The sequence below is a fragment of the Tupaia chinensis genome, unplaced genomic scaffold, assembly GCF_000334495.1.
Source record: "Tupaia chinensis unplaced genomic scaffold, TupChi_1.0 Scaffold148587_1, whole genome shotgun sequence".
Taxonomy (NCBI): domain Eukaryota; kingdom Metazoa; phylum Chordata; class Mammalia; order Scandentia; family Tupaiidae; genus Tupaia; species Tupaia belangeri.
Window position 1 is genome coordinate 497,705 of NW_006208436.1, and position 26,757 is coordinate 524,461.

At 35.5% G+C, this 26,757-nt stretch overlaps 1 protein-coding gene across 1 annotated transcript in view; it reads right to left on the bottom strand.

The window, feature by feature from the left end:
* Positions 1-6,714: 6,714 nt before the first annotated feature.
* The window catches only part of ZNF804B (zinc finger protein 804B), a 626,682-nt gene continuing 606,639 nt past the window's right edge, over positions 6,715-26,757 (bottom strand). Inside the window, exons 3-4 of the mRNA XM_006170486.3 lie at positions 18,929-19,059; positions 6,715-10,392 (exon numbers count right to left, since the gene is read on the bottom strand). Of these exons, the coding sequence (XP_006170548.2) occupies positions 6,810-10,392; positions 18,929-19,059 (3,714 nt within the window). The 3' untranslated portion in view covers positions 6,715-6,809. The remainder of the gene's footprint in view (positions 10,393-18,928; positions 19,060-26,757) is intronic.

A 26,757-nucleotide genomic window follows, 5' to 3' on the forward strand; every position in this document is an offset into this window, starting at 1 on the left:
ACAAAGGCTCTTGTATCAAAGAGGGCAAAGATAAAGAACATAAAGAGTAACAGTCAAGTGAAATCACGAGTCTTTCCCCACACCATTGTCATGCTTGATTAAAGAGGTTTCCTAATGAGTTGAGTCCTTTTGAGAATAATAGCTTATTGAGGCTTTTAATTATTTTCAGATTTTACATTTAAATTATTATAAATGTGCAGAATGCCACCATGTTTATATTATTGGTCATGGAATACATTTCAGAAACTATTTATAGATCTTCAAACAGCTTTACAAAGTATTAGATCACAGTTTTTAAGCAAACAGAAAGAAATAGGACTTCATATTGTATATAGGTAATAGGTTTCCATAAATAATACAGAATAGAATTTTTAAAGTTAGATTTATTTTAAGTTTGAGGAAACAGTTTTATTTTATAACACTAAAATTATAAGAAATAGTCTAAGAAATCCCAGTAGTTAAATATATAATATAAATATATACAATAATAAGTAAAATGTTAAATGTATTTTAATTCAGCAGTGTAAAATACAGAATATTTCCACACCATTTTGCTTTTGACTTTGTTCTTATATTTTGGTATTTTTTTTTGTTATAAATACATGATTAACACTCTTAAACCATTAAGCTTTTTATCGAAAAAAGTATTATTGCATTGAACTACAGTCCAAGTAATTTATTGAATAACCAAAAAAAGCTGCTTTACATGTACAGTAGTGCAATTTACTTAGCCACAGTATAATAAAAATGCTTTGTACAGAGAATACAAAATAAAATTATTGGTTTATGTATCATATTGCCAAACTATCATCCAATTTAATTAGAAATCAAATACCTTATATAGAATTGAGAAATCTGGGAATTAGCTTTAAACAGCTGCACAACCAATGTACATTATCAACTATTTTATAATCTCTCATATATTGAAGGTACTGACAATTTAGCATGGTAGGTAAGAAACATCTTTTTGAAGTTGATTGTTCCAATATATGAATATATTTTGAAAAACACTATTCTGAACAAAGATCAATGTCTACAACTAAAGACTAAAGAGTGTATTAGATCTCGTGCACACATATACACTCACATGTGCATTCACACGTATTTTAATTATTCCAATTTGCCTGATTTATGTTTCTGACAAGATATTCTTGCTCCTACTATTTCAGAAATGCAATGGGTTGCAAAAGAAGGAAGTGATTTTGAGAAAGAAATTAAGAATGTGGATTGGAAGCTTTTCCTCCCATACAAAACTGCATAGAATGAAAAAGACCCTTTGGCTTATCTGTCTAATATTGGCTTATCCTAAACCTAACTCATTCAGCCACTGCTTCCATTTTAATATAGCTTAATCCAAAGAAATACAACAATCACCTGCAAATGTCTACCTAACAGAAGTGGATACTTTCGCTGGAATGAAATGATAACCTTTGAAAATCTCTTAGACCCAGGTTTATTGGCAGAGAAACTCGTATTTTGGTAGCAAACTCTCATCTTACTGAAGCGATTTTAGTCTGTGACACAAAGGGCAGTCATCTGTTTTCCTGACTATTGAACAGAACTGGTCACCCACTTGCTTTTTAATAATGTTTCTATTTGCCAGTGAGAGCCTGTTTCTCTTCAGAAGTTCATCTAATTTAAAGAGAATTAAACCCCTGCATGAGCTGTGCTGGGCCAGAGATAAGCATTAGGTCAATTTAGCCTCCAAATATGTTACTACAATACATACACTTATGTGTAAGATTTAGGTCTTTTAAAATGTGTGTTTAGAAAACTGGACCTGGTGTTTATGCATTTGTATTCAGAATAGTTAACCAGCTATCTGAAAACTCATGGGGAGTCTTTTTTAGAACAGATTGGGAAATGTGCTACTACTTTGATCAGCAATGTTCTTTCATCAGTAAGGAGACAGTCAACTTTCTATACATCCTGGGGAGGACATCTGTACATTTCATCAATACATATCTAGAATGCTAGAATACCAAGTGGTATCCTAATAGGTAGAGGTATCTCCAGATCTTCAATTTTCGTTTCCAATGATTGACCTATATGCTATTTTTCAATCACCTTGAAAGTATAACAATACTACAATAATAACATTTAGAAAGCTGTGTTGAGAATTGCAAGTAAGCAAGAACTTCATGCGCTAAAAATATAGACCCTGCAATAAGATCCTGAATAATTTTACTGATTAAATATTCCATTTAACAGGGAAGTTTTATAGGATTAGCTTCTTTGAATGTATTTCTATTCAGAGATAACAGAGAGATTCCATTAAGTCCTGGCAGAAACTGAAGAAAAGAAGTCACTGTCAAATCCATTTTATGCAAGTGAAACAAATTTAAGGAGATCATTTTCTGAAATATCTACCTAAAGGGGAAAAAAGCTACCACAAATTAGGGACATTTTAAATCATTTTATATATTCTAATCATTTCCCATACTTTTTTTTTTATCTTTATAACCTTTGTAAAGGTGGACTTAAAGAGAATGTGAATATACAAGTTTTATAGCCCTAGTGTATCTTTTTTCTTGCTGACTTTGTCAGGAATTGAAGATGAACTTTTTCCAAATTCTCTGTTCTTTGTATAAAGCATTTACTTTTTAAAAAACTGTACCAGAATCCAGAGAAGCTATCTGATGGTGGATTGGTTCTAATCTCTGAGAAGGCTATATGATTGTAGGTTTGTACGTGGGTGCTTGTGTGTACATATGCGTGTGTGTGTGTGTCAAGATTACACAGCCTTTATTAAAACATTTTCAGCTCTCAGTGAAAAGTTTATAGTGTAATATAGCTACAAAAACTTGTCTTCATGAACTAAGTATAAAAGAGTAATCCCATAAAAAGAATTAACCCTTATGTATCAGACAATAGACAAAAAAAAATTAATGCTGAAAAAAACCTGTCAAATAATTGTGTAAATGGAAAAGAATGCTGAAATAATTAATCACAATGGAAAATTTTGAAAAAAAAAAAAAAAAAAAACTACTTTAAAACTCAATCTGGTGACCAGCAGATGCCATTAGATGGCATTAGCAGTTATGTTGCTGCACTCCCACATGGCCCACCATGGTTTGAATCCTGGACCTGGTGGCTTGAAAATCATGCTGGGCACATGTGCACACATGCCCCACATCCAGGAGAATGGTGGGGAAGGAATTGCAGCATGGCCATCTCCATGGGGGATGATTTCTCACTTTCTGTCTTACCATGTCTGTCTGTCTCTCTTTGGCAAGTACATATTCCCTAAGGCAAAAATCTCTGAAAAAAACAAAACAACCTCAATATGGACCAGCAGATGACGTGGAGGTTAAGGTGGTTGGATCCCACATGGCAAACTTAGCAGTTCAAGTCCTATACATGGCAGCTTGAAAATCATGCCAGGCATGTGTACGTGAGTGTGCAAAATCCTGAGAGGAGATAGAGAAGAGTTTGATGTGTGGCCATCTGCACTGGGGGGTGCAAACGAAAATAATGATTGTTTTAAAAAATTGCAAAACTCAGAATGCTTTCTGTTTCATTTTTTTTTCCCACAAAGTGTTTTACTTAAGGTAAAGTCAAACATAATATTTGGTATTGGAGCTGACACTCACTGATTTGAGGGAAATAAGTACAATAGATGCACCTTTCTTCACGTGATGCTGCAACTTTTGCAATTCTTCACCTTGAGTATAAGTTGTCTTTTATTAAAATGATGACGTTTGCTTTCCCATGGTTAAGAAAGTATATCCAGTGAACTCTTTTAGCACTGATAATACAAGATGGAGTAGTCATTTCCAGGCCAACAATTCGTATCACTCTATCTTTATTAGTCAAAGTTAAGTGCCCAATAAATGTTCTCTGGTTTGACCTTCTAAGAGATGAAATGGTCACCATAACAATTATAAAAATTAATCAGTATTCTATCTTTTTAATAATAGCACTTCCATTGCATTCCCCTGATTATTACTCCATCTTGGCTCTGTGTCAGCTTTGTAATATGCTTTTGAAAATAATTATATATATTGCTTTTTTTTAAAATCTGCAGGGTCATTTATCACTTATTTTGTAATAAATATTGAATTAATTTAACTTCCCTTTGGATTCTCCTAATGTTCATCATGGTCTTTTATAATCACTTTTTTTTTTTTTTGAGAGGTTTTTGCTACAGGGCACGTGTGCTCATCAGAAAGACAGAGAGAGACAGAGAGACAGAAAGCGAGAAATCAGCCCCCAGGGGGGATGGTCACGCCGCAATCCCTTCTCCTCCATTCTCCTCTTGGGATCTTTGGGGATGCACGCACACATGCCCAGCATGAGTTTAAGCCACTGGGTCCGGGACTCGAACCGTGGTCAACTACATGGGAGTTCAGCGACATAGCCATTATGCTAACTGCTGGTCTCTATGATCACTTTTTTGTGTGTGCATTCTTTTTTTTTTTTTTTGAGAGTTTTTTTCGCTATAGGGCATGTGTACTCTTCAGACAGACAGAGAGAGACAGAGAGACAGAAAGCGAGAAATCAGCCCCCAGGGGGGATGGTCACGCCGCAATCCCTTCTCCTCCATTCTCCTCTTGGGATCTTGGGCACACACGCACCCGCGCCCGGCGTGAGTTTTAAGCCACCGTGTCCGGGATGCGAACTGCAGTCGACTACGTGGGAGTCCAGCGACATAGCCATTATGCTAACTGCTGGTTCCCTATAATCACTTTTATGGAGTTCCATAAAATATAGAATTTCTTGCTGATTGATGTTTTTCTTTCGATCAAGTATTTCTTTTTAAGCAAACTAGACCTTTTCAACCCAGTCAAAATTTCCATCCCACAAGTTTCTGGTGATATCTTAGAAACTGCTTTTTTTCTTTACATTGATGATAATGTGTATGGTGATATCTTTGGACTATCTACAGTGTATTCATGCTGGGAAAATTCATTTTTGATGCTGTAAAGGTACATAGTGATTAAATATGTGAACAAGAAAATAAAAGAAAGAAAAAAATTTCAAATTCACTTGATCATTTTTTCATTCTCCCCCCACCTTTGCTCTCTCTGCTTCTCCTGCATCAAAGGTATCCCTTCTTATTTTTTACTACATATTAAGTATTCAATCTTTTTCCATCTTTATTTTCCTCATCTGTAATGGGACTGATAATAATCTCAAAATAATGTTTGTGAAGATTAAATGAGAGGATATGGGTCACGTGCTTGGCCTGAAGTTACTGGAAACACAATGCACCTTAGGCAAATACAGCTCTCTTCCCTGTGAAGCCACAGCTGAAGACTCCCTTTAATTTGTAAGCAGTAGAGGAATTTGCATCCTCAAATACACAACAATAAGTGACTAATCACTTCCATTTCTGTTTGATTTTCTCTGAAACCATGCTTATGGGAAATGTGCTGTTACAACAGTTTTTTGTTTTATTTTGTTTTTTTAAGAATATAAAGTAATAAACCTAACTGAAGAGCCATTGACAAAATTAGCTGCAAGAGATGCAAATTCTGTGGGCCAGAAATATTTTGGATGAATATTTTAAATTATTTATGGGGCCAGCAGGTGGTGTGATGTTTAAGGGAGCAGGACTCCCACGTGGCCACACAGTTTGAGTCCTGGACCTGGTGGTTTGCTTTCTTACTTTCTCTCTCTCTCTCTCTCTTCCTCTCTGATCAAATTAAAATAAATAAATAAATAAATAAAGCTAAATGAAATAATTTTTTAAAATGTAATTATTTGCAAAATCATATGGATGGTGATTTTATTCACATAATTGTTTCATAAATATATAGCACAACTGAACAAAACACACCAACTCCTGTATAAGTTTTTTTTTCAATAAACATGTAAAATTACCAAAATTTCCAAACTCTTTGCCTTTTTATACATATATTGGCCAAACACAGTAATATTTCTGAGTGAAAATATAAAGAAAACTTAACATTTTAGTCCTTGTGTCCTTGTTATACTTGAAAGAATAACCAATGATCTAATATGATATTTTATCTTTTATTTTGCATTATTAAATACTAATGACAGTTTTTATGTATTTTCTTAAAAAAATACAAAAATGAAATGTTCTTAATTTTTAGATGTTGCTGATTCTTACAAAATTACCTTGCCATAAAGTGCTGTGAAATGAAGTAACTGAATTTTCATGGAAACTCAATAACACAATCTATAAAGACTCTTTTAATTGAAGAATAGTTTTCAACCTGAATTAGTCAGAAAATGTCTTACTACCTCTTACTTCCTATGAAAATACAGTAACAGACTACATTGGTTGAAAGCTTAATCAATGGTGAACCCTAAAAATTATTTTTGATTATCTTTAAGAACTGATCTTTCATCAATATCTGACAAATGAAACCAAACACACATTCATTCATACACTCATTCATTCAAATAATACCTAGAACATGGGGTATTATTAATATATTCTGTTTGATTTTTCTTTATAATATTAATGTACTACCTAAATGTTTTCTGTTATCATTTTACAATATTATGTGAGACCTGGTCAAAAATAAATCTTTAACATTTTCCCTCTAGCTTTCTATAAAATTCTTGTAACTTTTCCCTATTACTTTTATAAGTTAAAAGAAATTCTTCAAATGCCCTTGTTTCAATATTGGCAGTTCAGTTCTTATTTATATATCAATCACATTTAGAATTGGCAACATTTGAAATCATATAATAATCAGACAGACCACTTGAGATATATCATTGTGTAGGTAGTGACAATTTCTTTAATTTATCCAGAAGAGGGGCTTTAACACTTATTAGTTAAAGTGTGTAGACACGTTTAAGGCCTCTTTCATTCCATTTAACTGCTGTGTCTAGCTGGAGCAAGAGTGATGGCAAAGATCTTGACCTTGAAACACTGGTTGGATTAAAGGATTCAAGTGGATGATAGAAGTTGTGGCTGGATTTAAGTGAGGACCAAACAATGTGGGGATAAATGCTGCAGGAGGCAGTGGCTGAAGTGTTATATGAGATGGGTGGAAGGGGGCAGCAGTGACTAAATGCAAGGGATGACTTGCTAAGAAAGTGGGGTGTGCAGGGATAATGGTTGGAGTTAAAGTTGAAAATGAGATAGGAGTAAAATGTGGCTGTGAAAGAGGATGCAGATGAGCTATAGGGAGGTGACTGCTATGGGAACTTATGGATGCAGAAACAGCAAAATGCTGCAGGAACGTCTGGTGGATGGTGGTGATAGAAGCGTGCTGGTGCACGGGAACGGTCTGTACAGCTGAGGCTGGAGAGAAGGCAGCTGTCCCTGCAGCAGGCAAGACTCGAAGATGCTTTGATAGGAGTTGTTTCTGCATGTGCTGCTGGGCTTGTAGCTGTAGGAGCTTGTATTTATCTATTTCATCAGGAGAAAATGTTATGGGCTGTTGAATTAAAGGGGGAGAGAGAGATTTATGACACACTTCTAATTCATCTTCCACTTTGTCATGCTTCTGCATAGTTTTATCATAGTAAGAGTTCATATTCCCCTCTCCATGATTCATATGCATGCTTACATCCTGTAAGTCTAGATTTACAGGGTCCTCTTTGGTCTCTGTCGAGTCAGTAACACCAGTATATCTATTAGATGGAGAAGCACCAGGGAAGTCATTTGGTACTGGGACACAGCTTTGAATAAAATGTTGAACTTCATTAATTAGAGGCTTTGATTGTTCTTGTGTTGCTGAGTTCGTTTTAATGTTTGGTGACTGAGACTCTGTTACTACATGAGTTGTACTTTTATAAAGATGGTTATCACAATCAGTGTCTGCTAAGACAGTAACATTATTTGTCTGTGAACTTTGGGTTTTGTCTTTCTCAGTAGTCCTTTGAACCACACTGCTTTTATCATTTCTTCTTTTACTTGCGTTCTGTATCTTTTCAGATAAAGGCAATGCTGGTACGAGTTGAATTGCACATTGGATTTGTGAATGAGTCTTTGATTCACTTTTACAGTTGTTGGAAGAGACCTCAAAATGTGTTGATTGTTCCTGATACTTCTTGGCCTGTACTCTCTCTAAAAGGCATTTGGCTGTCAGGGGAGTCCTTTCTGCCTCTGTAATGCTCAATTTTGTGGCTTCTGAAGGACCATGGGCACAGTTCCTCAGAAGGCAGTTGCTCTTTCCACAGTTACACTGCACAGGCTTGACTTTTCCCAAATCACAGATGTGAGGGCTGCCCAAAGACTCTTGACTTCTTTCCCTTTTATTTAAGTAATAAATTCCTCCTCGTGTACAAGAGCCCAATCTGTTGTGTTGTGGTCCCTGACAATTAGGTGGCTTTTCGCTATTTTCAGCACAGGAAACCTGTGAGCCAGAATCACAGTGGGTGATTCTGGTGGATTTCGGCCCTGAAGGTTGTAGCTGATTTCTGCCCAGTTTGTATCTTTGTCTGCAGTGACAATATCTGTGTCTTGAGTATTTTTCATTCTTAAGTGACTCCCACAGTTTGCAACTCCTGTCTCTGTGTGTTTCAGACTGCAGACAATCTCTCTTGGTTGTCTCCTCAGGCAGGTAGAGGCAATTGTGCTTTCTGCGTTTCTTTTTGTGCCGTTCAACTGAGTTGTGTTCTCCTTCACACAAATGGAGCAAATTACCACCTCCATCACCACTGGACTTGTGACTTGAACAAGTCCGTCTCAGACTGGGCATGCTGCTGGGGGATGTGTCCAAAGAGCTCGATGACTTTGGGGAACATGAATTGTAACCTTGGTTTTGATATCCAGAAACCGTTCTGGTCATATTGAAATGGTTTTTATTCAAAATTACACCCAAGTCCTTTCCATGGTCACTGTAATTCCCCACTGGGTAATGACTAGAATTCCCATTTAATTGCTTTTCATCTTCAAATTCCAAATGAGAATCACAGGGAATCAGTTTATGCTTTTTACTCCTAGTTTTGTAGGGAGGAAAAGATACATCCTCATTGACGTCATTTAAAACCATCTTTTGGCAGCTTTGCCGATGAGCCCTTGAAGGTTCCTTATATTCATTTTCACCATCATTATTCTTTCCTACACAATCTTTTAGAGACATATCGAGGTAAACAGGCACTTCACGATTTTTCATTTCCAAATCACTTGCACTAAAATTATATTGACCTTTATTTGGGTCAGAATCATTACAGCCCAAATTATACTTTCTCTGAACATTTTCCCAATCTGGATTAGCTACCATTATCTTTGGTTTCAGAGACCGATTCTCTTCTTGGATCAATTTCTGTGAGTCTTTGATTAAACCTAAGACTTGGCTCTCGATTTTCGTCTTTACTTCCAAGGACTCCTTATCCAATTCTGTTTTTAAGTCCTCTAAGTTATGGCCATCCTTTGAGTTCCGAGAAAGTTTAAAATCAAAATATAGTGGGTTGCAGCCATAAGAGATGCAGGGTTCTGTTTTTGTAAAGAGCAGAAGTTCTGAAGGCCATTGGAGAGTTGTGTGGCCATCTCTGCTTTGCACATGAAGAAAAGGCAACCTTTTGGGTGTCGCCTCACGGGGACATGCTTCTCTTACACGTCTTTGCACATTTTTTCTAACTCTTTCTGTTTCATCTAAAGAATTTCCTTTGGTCTCCATTCTGGAATTGAGATTCAGATGCACTGTGTTTTTTTGTTCACTTGGCTCTGGTGATGAAAACTCATCCAGACATTCAAATATCTTGGCATTACTGGGCTGATAAATGCTTGGTGGGTGAGAGGGAGCATTTGCCTGGCATGGATGATTAATGTGATTTTCTGAGGTGTTCTTTAATGAATTTCTAGTTTCTTTTTCTTTGCTGAAGGGAGTAAAATCTACATCTGAAAAGTGCATGGTAGATTTAGAGAATGAAGAAGCACATATGCCAGTTGCATCTTTTAATGTCTCATCAATAGAGTCATTTTTGTCTTGTAGAAGTTCAGAGCTTATGGAGAAGGTGTTGTGTAAAACACTTTCCAGATGGCTTGGTGAGATGTTTACATCTTTTTCCTTGGTGAGGTGTGTGTCCTCATTTGCAAACCTGCCGCACTTGCATTTCTCCAAAGTTTGTTTTGCTTTATAGATGGGTGACTTGCTACGATCGTGGGTTTCTTCTGTGTTCTCGCTGAAAACTGAAGCTGAAGATTCTAATTTGAGGTGCACTTTTCTGGAAAAAGAAAATGATACTCCTGTTCTGTGATTTGCATTGCTGAGATTTGAAGATGTTTGTGCTATCCGATTTCCAAACAAATAACGTCTGTCTGTTTGTAACTGATGTCGATTTGGCACAGTGGACCGCTGTTTTTCAGAAATACTTCTGGGGAGATTCTTTCCTTTAAGGAGAAGAGCACTCTTCATACAAGATACCTTTCTCCCATTCTTCACTGGAAAAATTCCTTGCTGGAGTTGTTTTTCTATGGCTACTCTGGGGGCTTTGTATGCTGGTCCACTTCCAGAAACACTGCAAATACAATGAATATTTAAATGATTAAGACATTAGATTTACAATCTTATCTACAATGTGAACATATTCTATGATGAGCTATTCTACTATTTATGGCTATAGCTTCTGCAATATAAACATTTTATCATGCTTCCACATGCCAACTGTTTTATAGTGACTTTCTAACATGCATCATGTAAGTATATCACTTTGAAGTGGCTAAAAAACAATAGCAAGTAAATATCTGATGATAGTGATACAAAATAAAATAAATTACTGCACTTACATCACAATGCATATAGAGAGATATGCTAGAACATTTGAATTCTCTAATATATAGTTAACATTACTTCCACAAAGACTTTTCTAATCATTGCATTCAAACTGAATAAGTAATTAAATAGAGGGTTGGCTTTGTGGTGCCATGAAATCCACTGCTCAAGAAAAATCAGATCCCACATGAAGACTTCAGTTCAAATCTCCTGGCTGGCTAATCTGAAATAGACCAAGCATGTGTATAAATGCTCAAGCTCTTAGAAGGTGGAAAACTGCGGGAAGGGGATCTATTAATAGATAGCACCAGACACTCTCTCTCATTCTCGCAAATGTATTTGCATGCTTTATCATGAATAAAGAAAAAAAAACACATTAAGAAAGAATGAAATGAAATTAAGTCACTTTCAAAGTATAATTTTTTAAAATTTGCTTATATATATATATACATTCTAATATTTCATAACTTTAGTTTACTCGTTTTTAAAATTCTCTGATGTTTCTTCCTTTTGAAATAGGACAGTTAATTTTTTCTTTATGACTTGTCACAAATATGACTAATTGAAATAAATAGATAATAAATATCATACATTTGCAAGCCATTTTAGTATCTTCAGTGATTTTGAAATCTTTTGTTTCTTACTCGGCAAAGTATTTTTTCTATCATTTGTGCATGTATACATTTTATCTTTTATGTTCGTTTTGTTTTATGAGAGGTTTTTGCTATAGGGCATGTGCACTCGCCAGAAAAACAGAGACAGAGAGACAGAAAGCAAGAAATCACCATCCAGGGGAGAAGGCCACGTTGCTATCCCTTAGCCTCCATTCTCCTCTCAGGATCTTGGGCATGCATGCACATGTGCCCAGCATGAGTTTAAGGCACCGGGTTCAGGACTTGACCCATGATCAAATACATGGGAGTCCAGTGACGTAGCCATTACACCATCTGCTGTTCTCATATGTTTTATCTTTTAAAAGCTTAAAAAATTATTCATTCTACTGAGATTTTATTAGTAATTCAAACAGAAAACTAGAAGTGCCGCCACATGTAAGAAATAAAATTTCATTTATTTATTTATTTTAATTTGCTATAGTGCATTTTCACAACCACTCTCACTGGAGACAAAAAGGGAAAGTGAGACATCACCCCCAGGATGTATGGTCATACAGCCATCCTTTCTCCTCTATTCTCCACCAATGATTTGGGGCACACATGAAAACATGCCCAGTGTGATTTTCAAGCTGCTAGGTCTGGGACTTGAATTGCAAAGTCAGCCATGTGGGATCCAGCTGCCATAACCTGCCACCTGCTGGCCCTGAAATTTTAATCTTTAGATTAAAATGATGTTTAGGGACCAGCAGTTGGTGTAATGGCTATGTCACTGGATTCAGTGAAATAGTCAACCGTGATTCGAGTCCCAGACCCTGTGGCTTAAACTCACGCCGGGCACCTATGCGTGTGTGTGCCCAAGATCCAGAGAGGAGAATGGAAGAGAAGGGACCTTGGCATGACCATCCCCCTGGGGTGGGGGGTGATTTTTCGCTTTCTGTCTCTCTGTCTTTCTGGCTAGTGCATGTGCCCTATAGCAAAAAACCTCTCAATAAAAAAAAAGATTAAAATAATCTTTAGATATAAAATTATCTATAGATTAAAATGGTTTGTTCTTTTTTATATTCTTCCTTTGTACTATAAAACAAAGCTTTACTGAAGGGAAGACATTATAAACCACATATGTATTTGGTCATTTATTTTGAACTAGTTTTCTCTTCCTTTTTCTATTTCCACGTGCTTAGATTTACTTGTCTGTTTTTTCACTTTTATCCATTTATTTGTTGTTGGAGTATAAAATACTAAACAGCTTAAATCTTCTCCACATGTACCTTCAATTTAATGGAGAGTAATGCTTTCTGACCCTTAGGCTGAGAAATTCTCTCTTGTTGGCTTCTCTTACAACTATAGGATTTGGCCAATCAACATAGAACTCTGTAGTCACATTACTTTTATTCATCAAAATTTCATGTACGTCAAATTATTATCTTTTTTAAAAAATTATTTATTATTATAATTACTTTTTTGAACTGGGTTAGGGCACATGTGCTCACCAGAGAGAGATGGAGTGGGGGTGGATGAGAAAACAAGCCGCCAGGACCAGGACTCAAACCACTGTTGGCCATGTTCATTAGTTCATCACCTAACAACCATACTACCTGTTGACCCTACTTCATCATCTCTATAACCACCTGTTGACCCTACTTCATTATCTTTATATTTGTAATACTGCAGATATATTTAATTAGCCACTTTTGATTTATTTTTGAGATGAGTCTTCTTGTGCATTTGTGTAATTTTGCCTTTTTGTTTATAATAATTTCATTTGTTTTATCAATGTGGTTATATTTGCTCTATTTTTTAATTACAAATATGTTTTATCAGAACATAGCAACAGTTTGGTTTCTTTTGCTTAACTGTTACTGATTATTGAGCACTCTCAATATAACTTTTGTCAGTTCAGATAAATTTTCTTCTGTGATTTCTGTGATTATTCTTTCATCTCTATCCTAATTTTTTGTCATGATATTTATCTGTTGAAATTACTGGCTCTCCTGAGAATGTATTTCAGGTCATATTATTTATCCCAGTAATCCTTATTATTTGTCCCAGTATATTTAGTCTTTTGGTCTATTTAAGGGAGAATTTCTTGTATTTAATTTCCACTTTATTGACTCTTTTATTTTATTTTTTTAAGTTTTAATTTGCTTTAGGATGTGTACACTCACTGGAGAAAGACAAAAAGACAGAGTGAAAGGGGTAGTTCTGAAGGGGGATGGCCATGCTTCAATCCTCCATTCTTCTCTTGGGATTTTGGACACACATGCATATGCACCCAGGCTGCTTTTTAAGCCACCAATCCAGGACTCAAACTGCACAGTCTGCCATGTGGTATCCAAGCCACCCTATCCACCACACTATCCACCCATTGACTCTATTTTTCTTTTTCTTTTTTTTCTTTTTTTTGGAGAGGTTTTTGCTATAGGGTGCGTGCACACGCCAGCCAGACAGAGACAGAGAGACAGAAAGCGAGAAATCACTCCCCAGGGGGGATGACCATGCCGCAATCCCTTCGCCTCCATTCTCCTCTCAGGCTCTTGGGCATGCACGCACATGCGCCCGGCGTGAGTTTTAAGCCACCAGGTCCGGGACGCAAACTGCAGTCAACTACATGGGAGTCCAGCGACATAGCCATTACGCTAACTGTTGGTCCCCCCATTGACTCTATTTTTTTTTATAATATCCAATTTGTTGTTTATTATGCCCAAATAAATTTTAATTTATATATTAACCCCCCATCTAGTTTTTAATGATTTCAGGTAGTCTGTTCTTCATGATTTAATTCCTGTAGCTTTAGAGTTTTGTGTTCCCATGGGTCTTGTGTAAAACTAAATTTAGAACTTTTCTAAAACTATTTTCTGTTTCTCATAGTAATTGCTTCAGAGGGGAAAACCTTCTTTTATTCACCACATTAATCCTCCTTCTTAAAACCATTTTTTCAAGTTCTTCAGGAAGCAGTTTAGGCATATTTAAGATGAGAAATAGGAAAGAACACTCTAAGATACTGTATGGGTTGTTAGATATTTTGTTCAAGCAAAAAAAAATAAAATAAAAGACTTTCACACACACACACACAAAAAAAAAAAAAAGAAAGAAGAAAGAAAGAAAGGAAGAAAAAGGAGCCTAGAGGTTTACTATGAAAAAGAAGAAAGAAGAAAGAAAAAAAGGAAGAAAAAGGAGCCTAGAGGTTTACTATGATGATATTGGCCTTTTAAAGTACCTACATCCTAGAAATAGGATGAGATGTTCAAACAGTTACAGTACTAAACTCATTAAACAGATTCTTTTCCACATTTGTACCACATTTAGGATTAAGAACTATACTTAATTGTTACCTTCTCCAGGAGCTTTAAACCGTCTGGTATTATCTGCACTAATCTCAGCAGAAATTGTTCCCAAACTCTGGAAATACTGATAATACTATTCTTCCCTTTCTGATTCCATTACGATGGACATATCTTAGTAGTTTTAAATTATATTTCATAAATAATTTTCTAAATAATATTTTTGCTCATTTTCCTGGCCCCATTTTGTGAATTTCCTTGTTTTGATTTATGTGAATCTTATGTTCTTTTCTGTATTACTGATTTATTTTATTATTTCTTTCTCTAATGTGCAAACTTCTCCATTTATGTTCTCTGAAATAATTTTAATGTATTTTGTTGTTTTTATTATAAACTGTTCTTAACTTCTTATTCTTAATTCTTGTTCTCATTTCACAATTTAATCTGCTTTATGATTATAGCTGTTTAGCAGGTTTTAATATTTTATCCTCATTGTTAATCTTTGATACCTCTTATGGTTTCATATTAAACTTTTGACTTTGCTGTTTTATAAACTTTCTTTTATCTTTACTTTTTTGTTATTTTTGTAAATTTTAAGTTTCTATGCAGTGTTCTAAATTATATCATTTTAACACAAGTTTATGATTTTTATCATTATGAAGTCTTTTTTTTCCAATTCATCAGGGTATGATTGATAAAATGGTACATATTTATGCCATCCAGTGTGATGATTTGTTACATATATACATTGTTAAATGATTACCACACTTGAATAGATAGATATATCCATCATCACACATGCTTTGATTTTGTGTGTGCTTGGTAAGGATATATATCATCCACTCTCTTAAACAAATTTCAAAAGCAAATACAGTATTATTAACTATGGTCACCATGCTCTACATTAGAACCCCAGAAATTATTCTGAAAGTTTGTAAGCTTTGACCAGCCTATGGCTAGTTCCCTCACCTTCTAGCTCCGGGAAACCACCATTCCACCTTCTGTAAAGCTATAAATATATTTTTTCCTTTTAGGAGAGAGGAAAAGAGAGAAGAAAAGACGGAAAGGAAAAAAGGGAAAAATTCAGGACCGATGTTTTTGACAGAGCCTAACTGTCGTGATACTCCTGCCACAGCCTCCCAATTAACCAGGACCACAGCTGCAGACAATAGCACTGGCATGTTCAGGTAGTACCGGGAACCAAACCCAAGCTTTCCATGCAGCCACCAGGTTCCCAGGCAGTTGTGCCATCAATGTATCACAGCAGCTGGGTCAACTTTAGTTTTTTTTAATAGGTTTTTGCCTTAGGGTATGTGTGTTTGGGGTGTGTGTGTGGAAAGACAGAGACAGTGAAAGGGAAAGTGAGAAATCACTCCCCAGGGGGGATGGCCATACTGCAATCCCTTCTTCTCCATTTTACTCCCAAGATCTTGGGCAGATATGCACACACGCCTGGCATGATTTTTAAGCCACCAGGTCTGCCATGTGGGAGTCCAGCAACACTATCTTCTGGGCCTCCCTAGCATTAATTTTTATAGATACCACCTCATGTACTATTTCACTCCCTTTTTTAGAACATTATTTGGTTTATTTCTGAATTATTTGTTTACCTTATCTTTTTTTTTTTTTTAATTGCCAGTGGGCATGTACACTTTCCAGGTAAAGACATTGAGTCAGATAGACAGGGAGAGAGAAAAAAACACCCTTCAGTGTGGAGTGGTCACACCATAATCTCTTTCCTCCATTTCCCCATTCCGTTGGGATTTAGGATACATATGCACACATGCCCTGTGTATTTTTCAAGCCACCTGGACCAGGACTTTAACAGCAGTTGGCCATGTGTAGTCTGCTTCTCTTAACCAGTAGACTATATGGCCAGCTCAAATTATTTTTATTTATAATGGTTAGTAAGAAACTATAGAGTTATCTCTTTAATTCTTATTAATAGATTGTTCATTTCAGTAGTTCACAAAAAATTTTAACATTTAACAAGTGTGCAATTTATTTTTGTGCAAAAAGTATACTTTCCAACAAGGAAATAAAGCATATCAAAACAATATAAATTTTTTTAATATTGTCATTTCCTAATGTCCCACACTATCCAGCTGTTATATAAAGAACTTTGTATTCTCAGAATCAACAGTTCTAAAATTTTTTAATTTTTGGAAGGTTTCTATGTCAAAATGTACTAAGACCTATACAAACGAGCATTCACATCAGAAAGTGAATATCCCCCGTGTGAGAACTAGACCTACTGGAGAATTAGGTTGGGTGGAACTAACCAAGAGATGACCAAAGTTGACTGTCCTTTATAAGATCCATTACAACTTTTCTCTATTATATTTTTCATTAGTGTGATTCAAGTAGTTTTACTACTATTAAATTTATCTCTCTTCTCCACACACTCATCAAAGAATCTTGTTATCTGGATCATCCTATTCAGAAGCTCTCATTATGAGGATAAAGGAAAAGGAAAGGTTGTCCAGGAGAAGGGTATAGCTGATGATTTTTTCTTTTTCATTTTAACTTTATTGTCAGTTGCCAAGATATTTAGTAGTTCTATTAAATACTTCCCTTAAGTCATGAGGTTGTTTAAACAGAAAGAGCAATTGGTTGGAGATCCAGAAGATAGGAAGTAGAAAATAAAAAAATAATTTTCCTAGTTCTACCTTCTATATCTAAAACGTTGGACATTTGTCTTTTTCCTGATGTTATGGACATATCATAGTCTGTAGAATCTACTTGCTCCATAAAATACTCCAACCAAGTGGTGATAAATTTTTCTTTGTTTAGTAAATAAGGTTTCTAGATAGACAGTTGAAATCTAATAGAGTAGATCTTTTAATTTGGGGGATCCAGAGGGGATAATGCTAGCAACTTAGAACTTTTAAACAAAAGCAGCAGCAGCAGCATCCACACCACCATCACCACTGCCATCATCAAGGTTCCTCTGATCCTTTGACATTTCTTCCAGAGGAAAATACAGAATGCGAGAATAGAAATGCAGAAGTATGACAACTTTGTCAGTGACAAAACAACCAAAATTGTTTGTTAAGGCTAGTCAGATTTGCTGTTGCGGCTTTAAGAGAAATTTCTCTGTGATAGGGCTTGTCCTATTTTTTATAATTAACTTATTATAACACCATTAATCACTCAAGAATTAACATCTTTCCTAGATTTCTCTCCGTACACACTACCCTAACAATCATAGGACTTTGCCTTCTAAGTCCTGATTTGACAATGACTATCTAAAATCTTACTGACAATCTGTTTGAATAATGTATTGTAAGTTCTTCATTTTACTGGTTGGTCAGAAGCTCAGTTGCAGGTGTATGTTCTTCTTCTATAATTGTACAGAAGCTCAACATATTTTTATATTAATCTTAGCTAAGGCTGCATGTTGTATCCTTATTTTTTCCTTATATTAAATTTCTTATTTATTTTTAATATGATAATTTCAATGCATTTTCATAAGTTAATTAAATTATTCTGAGAGTTATAAATACAAACATATATGCAAGCTGAATATTAACTGTATTTTTACTCATAATTGGTTCTAACAAATAAATATTTCCTTAGCGTTGCATTTGAAGTATATTTTGTCATATAATTTGAGCCACTCACTGCTGTTTATTGTATATTGTTTTCCATTTAAACAACAGGGGTTTAAATTCTAGCACAGAGTTATAAATTTCACAATTCACCAGGTTGCTGTCAACTACATTAATTAGCTACATTAGTGGTCTATATTATGATTCATATGAACACAAATCACAATCTGCACATTTAATTGCATTCCAGGTAACAACTTTGAAACATTCAGTGGCTTCTAGCTTTTGTTAAGCTGCTATTTTTCAGCTACAAGAATGTGTTCGTGTAATGCTTGTTATAATTATCAATTTAAACAGCATTGTGTGGCAAATTTAACTGCATTAATTACATCTTGTTTGTCAGCCAGACAATAATAGTGTCATTTTTTTTTTCTGGATTTAGGTGTATGCAGGGGAATATTCATATTTATTTCTTCCCCGCAAAGATGCATTTTTATGAATAGTTTTAAAAATTATTATTACTAAACTAAAATTACTAAAGAACTATACCAGTCCATTTAAGTCTCCTGGATACAGTAATCATGAGTATATTTAAATCACTCTTCAATCATTTCATTGAAGTATACATAGCAATACTGGGAAGGAAAAGTCTTAGATGTCAAAAGCAATTAATTTCTGTACCTTTAACTTTCAGGATTATTTGTCTATTTCTTAGGCATAGCTGTTGATGAGTTACAATTTATTTATAATGTTATAGTAAAGTAAGCATATTTATCACTGAAATTTTCCAAATTTGGAGAGAATTTTAAACCATCCCAGATACTTTTAAGTCTTACCATTCTGACTGCTGCCTTAACTCAGCCAGCTGATGAAGTCGTTTAAGTGCTTTTTCTTGTTTCTTTTCATCTTTCCATGACTTGGAAGCTACATTTCGAGCAAATTCCCGTTGCTTTAATTCTTTCAGTCTCTGTGGAAAAACAGAAAACAAAAACAAAACCCAGAAAGGATACTATAAATAAATAAAATATTCTTTTTCAGCCGCAAAGCTTCTTATTAAACTTTTTCCTGAGTGTAGAGGTGACTTTCTGGACAGGGAGAGGAAAAACACCTCCATCGATGCTATTCTCTGCTCCCAGATACATTTAGTAGATAAATGTGGTTGTCATCTAGGGTATTTCTCAGCGCTTGTCACAGTCACTGCAGAAATGTACTGCGAAGATGGACCCAGCCCTTGCTGGGATCACTCTGACTACACGATGGAAATCATCTGTGCCTGTGAAAACACAAATGGCAATAAAATGCAATCTATGATTTCGTATGAAGAGAGAGGAGGGTATGGGATGCACTTTCCTCACCCTACCTACCCCAGCTCCTCACGGGTAACACCGATGCTGTTAAATACACTGGGTAGAATGGGCTTGTTTTAGTAAAGCGCATCTGTTACTGTCAAAGGTTTAGTTCAAAGCACTAAATGTGATTCTTAATTCATTTTCCAGGTGGAGATATTTATCAAATACAGATTTCTATATTATATTCAAGAAGACAAAAATGGGTCAGGGATTAACACTCAGGATAGAGGCTTGGCTTTGCTTGATTAAAATTAACCTCCCATTTCTTTTAATTAATCTTTTCTCTAAAACACTTGACTTACATGCAAATTAGAAGCTGCTCATTACCTTTTTGGGTTTCTCCTTTAGAATCTGCCACTAAGCACACCTAATGATATTGAACAAATTGAGAAACAGCCACAATCAAATGAACATCTTGAAATTTGGGGCTTAATTCAGAAGTGTGAGTGTTTGTGAAGATTAGCCTCTTTTAACCTGTACAAAGTGATTTTTAAACAGTTGAAAAATCTATATCTGTTTAATTTATTTTCACTTCCCAAATTAAGTATAAAGAATGTTTCTCAGATATGGAAAAATCTAGATGGCTATCAAGTGCAACAATAATACTGCATCTGATTCTTCTGCACCCACGGAGCAAGAACCCAAACCTTTAATGCTCATTCACTCTTGAAAGGGAACATTCTCATGGGAGATGCAGAGAACTGCATCTAAGCTAAGTATCTGAAGATGGAGGCAGACCCGCCTGTCAGAGAGAGAGTAGTCTGAACACAGAATACAAGCGTCACAGAATCAGAAACAGGCAGACGGAGAATAGTGGAGTCAACCTGAATTCGATTTTTGACAAATACTTCTGATCTCTTTAAAAAACAGAAAATGTCAAGAAACAAAAATATGCCCACTGTGTTATTAGAAAATAAAAGGATCAACAGTTCTCAAGAGTCTTGGTAGATAGGTTTGCTCAGAAGACAGGAAGAAGCTTAGAAAATCCTCCTTTCTACACAATTTCCTACTCACACTTCCTTAGATGCCATATGCTAGATAATCTAATTCTTGGAGGGAAGGCTTGTCTTACAAGCAAAGACCTTTTGGAAATTTTTGTACTCAAGAAAACACATAAAATGCATTTCAACTACGTCAAAGAAAGAGGATGACTGTTTTAGAAAAGAGAAGAGAGTTGTTTTGTTTTGTTTTTCTGCCAGTTACTATTGAGTGTAAAGTACTCTATATTACATACATTTAATGTATAATGTTACTAACACATAAAATGTGTATAACCCAGGGAAGAAAATTGGTTCATTTAGTCACAAATAATTGACACTTGATCCCTCATCATTGAAATCTTGTTTGAAACTCTGAGGTACATGTATTTCCTGCATTAGGATTCCAGATTCCAGGACTGTATTTCTATTTCTGAGTCATAGAACTGACTGAAAATATTGTCTCACTCATCCAACAGCAAATACTATTAATTCTTACTATGCTAATCTCTCCTAGTTCTACTGAGGGGTATAAAAATGTACAAATCAATTATTTTCTCTTCAAGGGAGAAAGGATTGCCCAGGTTTCTACTTTTCTTTCATTGTCCTATTTAGGACTCACATCTGTAAGTAACACAAACCATAATTGTCAGTAAAGAAAAAATAAACTGGGAGAAAGAAAAAGTTCTTTGAGGACATGTACTTGGTCAGCTTTTACTGAGAACAATTTGTGGCATACAAATTTCAAAAAAAAAGGCTACTTCACACATTTATCAAAAAAATTGAAAACTAAATATGGTATTGTAAAACCAGATGTTGAACCATGAATCTGTTTTATCATTTTACGGCTTCTGTAACAGAGAGGGTATATAAGGTAGGATACCTCACAGTCTTATCCTTTAATGATAAAAGTTAGATGTCAGTAAAGAAAACTAGCCAACATAATTATGACATAAGAATGTTATATTTTAAAATACACTTCTTGCATCTATTAAAACGGATTATATCGGGGCCAGCAGGCGGCATAGTGGTTAAGGGCACTGAACTCTCCCACATGGCCGACCACTGTTTGAGTCCTGGACCTGGTGCCTTGCTTTGCTTTCTCACTTTCTCTCTTTCTCTCCCTCCCTCTCTCTCTCTCTCTCTCTCTGGTCAAATAAAATACGTAAGTAAATAAAGTTGAATAAAATAATTATTTTTTTAAAAAAGATTATATCACTTTTCCCTTCATCTATTTATGTGATGAATAACTTCTGATTTTATCATTTACTTTGCATTCACAGGATAAATGCTGTTCCATCATTATAGGGTATATCATCATTTCCAATCACTGATAGACTTGATTTGTAATATTTGCTATGGACTTTGCACCCAGGCTCCTAAGTGATACTGGTTAGTATTGCTTCCTCTTGTAAAAATAGTTTTTGTCTCATTTCAGTACCATTGTTGTCCATTCAGGGTGCTGTAATAGGATACCATTGACTGGGTAGCTTAACCAACAAACATTTCTTTCTAACTATTCTGGAGGCTAGAAAGTCCAAGATCAAGATGCCTGCAAATCCAGTGTCTGGGAACTCTTCTTAGTTTACAGATTTCTCATCACATCTCTTATGGCCAAAAGCAGAGAGGAAGTAAACTCATCTTTTTTATAAGGGCACTTATCCTATTCATGAGAGCTCCAGCCTCATGGGCCTAATTACCTCCTAAAGATACCATGTCTTTTTTTTTTATAATTTATATATATATTTATTATTATTCACACATTAAATTGCTATACATCATTTAGATTGTGAAGAGACTTTACCCAGCATGATATTCACCTCAGTCCAGCCCAGTTGGACCACCATTTGCATCCTCAACAGATAATAGACCTTATCTGTGTCCCACAAGTGTCTTATCTCTCATCCCCCCCCATTTCCTATGCTCTTCCCTTCTCACACTCTCTTTCCACTTTGTCTCTAGTGTCCATTACAATTTTTAAAACTTTTATGTTCTCCAGTCTTTCAGTCTGTACAATAGAAGGCAGACAGTCAGTATATATTAAGTGGAAACATGCAATGTCTTACTTTCATAGCCTGACTTGCTTCACTCAGCAACAAATCTTCCACATTCGTCCATTTTCTATCAAAATCTGGGGCCTTATTTTTTATGACTGAATAGTATTCCATGGAGTATATGTGCCACAATTTTTCAATCCATACATCTGTTTGTGGACATTTGGGTTGGTCCCATGTCTTAGCAGTTGTGAATAAGGTTGCAGTGAATATAGATGTGCAAGCGTTTTTCCGACTGAGTGCTCTCCTTTCCTTTGGGTAGATATCCAGGAGTGGAATTGCTGGATCATATGGTAATTCTATTTGAAGATCTTTGAGGAACCTCCATATCATTCTCCACAGTGGCTGGAACAATTTATATTTCCACCGGTAGTGTAGGAGTGTTCCCCTTTCACCACATCCTCTCCAGCACTTATCATTACTTAATTAATTAATCAATTAATTAATTTATTTATTTTTGGAGAGGTTTTCGCTATAGGGCACGTTTGCTCACCAGACAGACAGAGAGAGACATAGAGACAGAAAGTGAGAAATCACCCCCCAGGGGGGATGGTCATGCCGCAATCCCTTCTCCTCCATTCTCCTCTCGGGATCTTGGGCATGCACACACACGCGCCTGGCATGAGTTCTAAGCCACGGAGTCCAGGACGCACGAACCGCAGTCGACTATGTGGGAGTCCAGCGACATAGCCATTACGCTAACTGCTGGTTCCCAAGAATGTCACATTTTTTTATAGCCACAGGATTCCATGGCCTCCATGTAATCATTGGTTCAACATTCTTACTAGTTTGCTTTATATGTCAACTAAAATTTCACTTTACATACAATCACCATTTCGAAGTTGAAGCAGCAGTATGATACTGACATTTCGTAGACGTCATAAACGATTCCTCTATGTCTCAATTTATTGATGAGGATTTCAATTCTCTTATATGTAGTACAACTGACTTCCAACTAGTAAGCCCCAATAAAACATTGGGAGAGAATAATTAACCTGATATTAGCCCTTGTTAGTAACACATTACTAGCAGCAGTCCTAGTAACCATTGCATTCTGACTACTAACACTGTGTATTAGGCAGGCATTTCTTTCTTTCTTTTTTTTTTTTTTTTTTTTTTTTTTTTTTGAGGGTTTTTTTTGTGCTCGCCAGAAAGACAGAGAAAGACAGAGAGATAGAAAGCGAGAAATCACCCCCCAGAGGGGATGGCCACATCGCAATCCCTTCTCCTCCATTCTCCTCTTGGGATCGTGGGCATGCATGCACACGTGCTCTGCGTGAGTTTTAAGCCACCAGGTTCGGGACATGAACTGCGGCTGACTACTTGGGAGTCCAGCAGCATAGCCATTACGCCAACTGCTGGTCTCCTATTAGGCATTTCTTAAACACTAGAGAGAATCACCATTGAAACCACGATTTCCTGGAGTTTTGTTGTTGTTGGAACTTGTTAAATCATGAATTCACTTTATACAATGTTTACAAGACAAACTAGATTTTTTTTTTTTTTTTAAATCAGGTTTGGTCATTTGTTTCTTTCAAGGAATTTTTTTTCTATTTATCTAAAATTGCCAGATTTTTTTTTTTTTGCAATAACAGTGTTCCAACTATTTCCTTATTATTATTTTGATATTTGTAAGCTCTTAGGTGATACCCCCCCTATTTAAATCTGATCATTTTTGTGTATTCTCTATTATTTTTAAATTTTCTTTATACTTATCAAATTTATTAATATTTTCAAATTATTAAGGGTTATTTAGTGGTAGGCTTTTATAACATAAAATCTTGTTAGATTTTTTTTTTTGAGAAATTCTTGCTATAGGGTGCATGAGCTTATCAGAGAGACAGAGACACAGAAAGTGAGAAATCACCCCCTAGAAGTGATGGCCATAGGGCAATCCTTCCTCCATTCTCCTCTCAGGATCTTGGGCACACATGTGCATGCAACCAGCATGAGATTAAAGCCACCAGGTCCAGGACTAGAACTGTACACACATGTGCATGCACCCAGCAAAGATTGAAGCCACCAGGTCCAGGACTAGAACTGTGGTGGACTACGTGGGAGTCCAGAGATGTAACGGTTATGCCATCTGCTGGTCCCAAAGTCTTGTCAGATTTTTAAAATATATTATTATTACTGATTTTTTTTCTTAGGTTTTTGCTATAGGGCACATGTGAGAGACAGACAGAGAAAAAGTGGCATGCACCCAGCAAAGATTGAAGCCACCAGGTCCAGGACTAGAACTGTGGTGGACTACGTGGGAGTCCAGAGATGTAACGGTTATGCCATCTGCTGGTCCCAAAGTCTTGTCAGATTTTTAAAATATATTATTATTACTGATTTTTTTTCTTAGGTTTTTGCTATAGGGCACATGTGAGAGACAGACAGAGAAAAAGTGAGGAAAAGTGAGAAATTACTCTCAGGGGTTTGGTATTGCTGCAATCTTTTCTTTCCCATTCTCTTCTCAGGATTTTGGGCATGTATGCACAAGCACTTAGAGTGATTTTCAAGCTTCCAGGTCCAGGACTTGAACTATAGTTAGCCATGTAGGAATCCAGTGCCTTAATCACCATGCCACATACTGGCCCCTTATAGCTGATGTTTAATTTAATACTGTTGTCATTAGAGAACATACTCTTTGAATGATGTCAGTTCTTAGGAATTGATGTTCTTAGCATATTGACTTGCCATATGATCTATATCCTGGAAAACATACTGTGTTCAGCTGAGAACAAAAAGTAGTTATGTTTTTTCTGTTGCTTTTAGAGGTTTACAAATATTATGTCAACGTCATTAGAAATTTTATTTAAATTATTTACTACCTTACATCATTTTCTGCCTCCTTGTTCTATCAATTACTGAGAAAAAGATATAAAATATGATTTGTGAATGTTTTTCATACTTTGCTTTTATTCCTGTCAATTTTTACTACATGCTTTAGGGAGCTTTGTTATTAGCTGTATATATATTTGAGGATTAATATATATAATAATGAAACCACATGACCAACTGTGGTTTGAGTCTTGGACTCTGGTTTGAAAATCTAGTTGGCTACATGTGTATGCATGCCCAAAATTCCAAGACATTAGAGGAGAAGGGATTGATGTGTAGCCATTCCCCCTGGGGTATGATTTCTCACTTTCCCTCTCTCTGTCTTTGTCTCTCTTCAGTGAGCACAAACGTCCTATGGCAAAAACCTAAAAAGCAAAGAATTGTTATTTCTTCTGAGTTAATTAAATGATTATAGTTATGAAATTCTTCACTTTACATCTTTTAATACTCTACCTTCTGAAAATTACTTTGTCTAATATCAGTACTGTCATATACTTTTTCTGTTACTAAGTATCATCTTGGTATATAAATTTCCATCATTAACTTTAAAACAGATTATGTCTTTAAAGTGTTTTTTAAGTTTATTTGAATGTTTGATTTTTTAAATCTATTCTGATGGTTTTTGTTTTTAATTTTGGTTTTAATTAAGGTGTATACTCTATTTATATTTAATGTAATTATTTCTATGCTTGTATTTAAGTACACTACTAATATTCGTTGCATCTGCTCTCTTCTTTTCTGGCATATTTTTGAGTAAATAAAATGCTTGTAGAATTTCATTTTCTCCTTTCTAGTGATTAATCATATCTCTTTATGTTACTTTTCCAGTTGCACTAGAAATTAAAATATGCATCTTTGTTTGTGTTGTGGGGAAGGGTTGCCATAGGGCATGGAGAGACAGAGAGAGATAGAGAGAGTGAAAGTAAGAAATCATCCTCCTAGTGGAATGACCTCACAATCTCTTCTCCTCCATTTCTCTTGGGATTTTGGGCATGCATGCACACGTGCCTGGTGTGATTTTCAAGCCACCATGTCCGAGGTTCTAAGGCCATGTGGAAATCAGCACCTTAACCACCATGCCAACTACTGACCACAAAATATACATCTTTAACTTACCTAAGCGTATGTTTAAAAAAATATGATGTGATCAAAATAATATTATTGTATAATATTTCCAATTAGTTTCTAGTTGAGCTACATTTGTTTTTTGTTGCTTTATTTAAGCCCATTGTTCCACAACCTTCAAATACTTCATTTGGGTATGGAAGCTACATTACAATTCAGCATGGTGTCTTTATTCTCATATACTTTACTGCTCTATACATGTCAGTGCTTCATTTCTTAGTATGATTTTATTTGACACATTTAGAAATCTTATTTTAAGCATGAATTTAAAAAGAACTTTATTATATTTAAAAAATAATTATTTAATTTTATTTATTATTATTGTTGTTCG